General features: G+C 33.7%; 1 protein-coding gene across 1 annotated transcript; it reads right to left on the minus strand.

The window, feature by feature from the left end:
* Positions 1-765: 765 nt before the first annotated feature.
* On the minus strand, positions 766-1,070 carry LOC104515211 (matrix metalloproteinase-16-like; the record flags this gene model as incomplete). The annotated part of the gene is made up of 1 exon (XM_010159110.1): positions 766-1,070. A coding segment is annotated over one exon (305 nt), but the record flags the coding sequence as incomplete, so codon positions are not given.
* Between the last annotated feature and the right edge of the window lie 3,235 nt (positions 1,071-4,305).

Consider the following 4,305-nt stretch of genomic DNA (forward strand, 5'->3'; position numbering starts at 1 on the left):
GAGGTTTCCTAGATAAAGGCAGTAATTTAGTCACATGAACTTGGAGCTTGGCAAGGGCTAGAATATAGTTCTGTGAAGAGTAACTTTAAAGACTGTCCTTAATGTTGATTTGGTAAATTTTAAATACGTCAACTGCAACTGCACTATGCAGTCAGTTGTTTCGCTACGGGGAATATATAACTTCAGTACACTGGAATTACGGTTGGAATCAACAATTCCTAAAGACGTTTAGAAGTTTTTGGGAAATGCTAACTTTGTTCTTGGAATGGCACCCTCAATAGCTGACTTTAAATGCTGCCACTGTATCACAACGAAAAACTGATTAAGACTAGGTTTTATGGTATTGGTCTTCACTGTGTTAGTGCGTAGTCTCAGTTGTTCTTAACGTCTCTTGTATCACTGCTACAGAATATTCCGTAATTTTCCTAAACCTAAGTAAGATCTACATGGCAAACAATTTAAAAAATAAAGTAGTTTATATAAACATTCAACAGTACAATGTTGGAATGAACCCAAAGGTTCCTAACCTTTGTTTTTGTTTCCTAACCAATGTTTTTCAAGAGAAATGCGTTTTCGCACTGTAACGTACATTAGACAGAAACTTTTCTGCCTCAGATTCTAATAGAACAACTGAAGATATTGCTAAAGTAATGTGAACTTAGGAAAGAAAACTATGTGACTTTCAGGACAGGGAAACAGGGAAATAATTCTATTAGCTGAAAACTCATACCATTTATTTATTTTGCTTAAATTGAAATCACTTACCATCATGATTGGGATTTCCCAAAGTCCATGGCTCATCTGAGTCAAAATGAGTGTCTCCCCCAATTCCTGGCCCAGGGAAATATGCATGGGCCAAAAATCCTCCCTCCCCATCAAAGGGAGAACTGTCTCCATGAAAACCTGATGCAAAAATGATTGTAATATCCACGTCCCTCTTGCCATTTTCTAATTCAATATAAGGAACTTCTTCAAATGTTAGAGGAGTTACATTCTGCCACACATCGAAGGCACGGCGAATGGCTTTACGAGTTTCAGCATCACCTACTTTTGGAGTGACGTTCTTTATGCTGAAAGAGACAGAGAAAAGTTAAATAGATTAAAACATGAGATGAATGGCACCATATCCTTTAAGAAGAATATTTTTAAACAAGCTCGTGCAAAGTTGTGTCAATCTGTGTAGCCCTTTATGCTAGAACTTATTATATGCTAGCTAGGTTACTCTCAGCAATACAAAAATCTTATTTTTAGAAGATTAAAATATTTTAAAATGAAAAATTCTTAACAGTAGGATAACCAGATTAATCAACCACTGACTGTTTACCTCCTGGATCACAATTAGAATTCAGCACAGCTGAAGAACGGCATGTCATTTCTGATCAAAAGAAAAATGTTTCCAGTTAAATGAAACTTTAACTTCTTAGTGAGTCCATTAACAATAGCAGAGCTCCATACTGTGACCACCAACCAGTATTCACAAAGCCTTAAAAACAGTTTTTGTTGCATTTGTAACTAAAGAGATAATTCTTTTTTAGAAACAAAGCCTTTTTACTTCAATACAGGCTAAGATGTCCTTTTATGATCTAATTACTTCTATAAATCTTTCATAAAACTGTAGAATTCATCAGAGAAATTATTTTATAGAAGACAATTATACGCTAATTCAGAAATGAATATCTAAAAAGAAATTTCAGTCTCTACTACTTCTTCAAATGACACAGGGAAGAGTAAGGAAAAAACCCATCAGAATTACAGCTGAGTTCAGAGTCACAGTTACTAGTAAATTATAGTGGAATCATTGTTTAAAAAATCCCAACAAACAAAACAAAACCAACAACAACCTTTTCTATATATTTTTATTATTGACTTCCAGAAAAGAAGGCCAATAATCAATTTCAAACATCCAATTTCCTCCATCATTTTTACTCGGTTCCTATGGCCAGCAAAATCTCTATTAGGTTTGTGTCTGTTCTGAAACTGCTGTAATCAGAGGCTTTTTGTTAATTTGACATGTACTCAACTGAATGTGCAGCACAAATTTCAGAAATTACATATTTCTAGGATATATGTAAGATTTATTTAAGTTTACACAGCATGGCCTCTTAACAGAGAACAAAAATATTTTCATGAATAAATCTGGAATGATTGTTCTGTTTGGTGCACTAAAGGTGCTTGATTATATAGTTTTGTAAGCTTATATAAATGGAAATAAATCCTTCAAGCCTAATTTCATAGATCTGGCTTCATATGTATAATATTTTGTTCATAGGTTCATATAAAAACCATAAAGTTACCTATTTTGAGTTCCACTCAAAAATACTCTTGTATTGAGCCCAATAATGCTAGTCCAACCAAAGCATTATTTCTTTTTTGCTACTATGTATGTTCCAAAGAGGTATCAAGACAGATTAGAAGATAATATGTGGTAGAGAATATGCTACTTCTCTTGATCTTTTGTTGCAAAGATGATTTAACAAGTCATTGCATACCTTTGCCTATTCTCTTATTTGTCTGGCTTGTAACATTGTTTTTTGCTTTGCCTTTCTCTTTCACATACATGAGCTTTGAAAACACTTTTCTCCCTAAAAAAAGACATTTAAAAGACATTTCTGCACTGCAAAGTCATTACTTTTCCGTTATCTCTTTGAAATCAAAAGTTTGAACTCTTTAAATCTCTTATAATAAGACATAATCTCCAGTCTACTAAATATTTTCTGTGATTTTTATTGAACTTAGTCCAATTTTGCAACGTTCTTTTAACACTCTGTCAGAATTACAAATTACTGCTGTACTGATCTCGCTGTCAGAAAAAGTCCTCAGATCTACAGGTATAACCTTACCCTATATAATTCAAATGTCATGTGATTCAAATTGCTTTGTATGATGCTCTTACACTTACTCACTAATCAATAACTTCATGATAATTGTTATGTTGATTTTCAGGTGATTAAAAAAATACTGGATTCACTGGACAACCAGAAGTCCCTTCAGAACCCCTCTCTGAAAGTTCCCTCCTCTGTAAATTACTTTTTAGAGATGTTTTAGTTAGCAAGTTCACAAACCACTCATCCTGTGCCCCTTGAGAATGTACTGGATTTTACAACCAGTGTCACGTGGCACTAAATCAAAACACTTCACAAAAGCACACTTACACTGCCATTACCAAAAGCCTGACAACAGTTAACCTGTTGCTATGCTAAGGGTGCCACTCACAAAGATGATGAATTTTCTCTTAGTCAGTCCTGCAGTGTACTCTCTAAAGTGCGTAAACTGTCTCAAGCACGGCTCATTGAAGTATTAGAGCCTGAAAGACACAGGTTGGGTTTTTTTTTATTGTTTTGTATTTAGGAATACAAATACATCTCAATAAGAGTTACAGATTTTGCTCTGTTTACATAACACTAATAATACCTTGGTGTTATGTAAAAAGAGCAAAAGGATAGACTTATGCTGATATATGTGATATGTGGAAATGGATAAAAACAGACTGGATATTTGTATTGGTGGTAAATTGATTAATTACTTGGTCTAAAAGAGTCTGACTCACATTTTAAAGCTTATCACTTTATATTTTTGTGCTTTTTCAATGCACAGAATTAAATTTTACTCATTGATTACAAATGAAAAATTGAGCCATTGTACTAGTTTCAGCAACATTAACTAGGAGTGATTTCCTACCAGAGGAGATTGTTTCCAGGGGATTCAGCTATTGAATTACTTTTGAAATAACATCTTACATCTCAAGATTCATTGTCAAGAAGAAAGATTTTCCAGACCATACATTCTGTGTTAAAAGAAGACAGATTTCTGGCTTCCAAAACAACATTCTGGAGAGAGAAAGATGATACTGAAAAATGTAGATTCTAAAAGAAATTAAATAAATCAGTAGTTGTTCAAATATTAGAGTGTTTCTAGAAAATTATTGTCCATTTTAAAGTGTTTAACACAAGCCACATTCACACCTAAAAGGGCAAGTTCAAATACTGTTGGTAACACTAGTCTACCTTGGAATTTTGCTGAGAATAATTCACCGATGTAGACATATGAACTCCAATTTATTATACATTTCTTTCATGATGTTAATCATATAACCTCCAAAGGAAATGTACAAGAATAAGATCAATCCCAGTAGACAATATATCAACTACCAGAGACTCTAGGACTCATTTCTTAAAAGTCTTCAGTTTAGACATATCACTGCAATACCTGATAAAGTCTTGCATGAACCCTTTTCCTATTACATTTGGCTGCAGTCACCCAAAATAGTGACTTACACTCAACAAGTATCACAGAATCACAGAATGG

This window comes from Eurypyga helias, unplaced genomic scaffold (assembly GCF_000690775.1).
Source record: "Eurypyga helias isolate BGI_N326 unplaced genomic scaffold, ASM69077v1 Scaffold52369, whole genome shotgun sequence".
NCBI lineage: Eukaryota > Metazoa > Chordata > Aves > Eurypygiformes > Eurypygidae > Eurypyga > Eurypyga helias.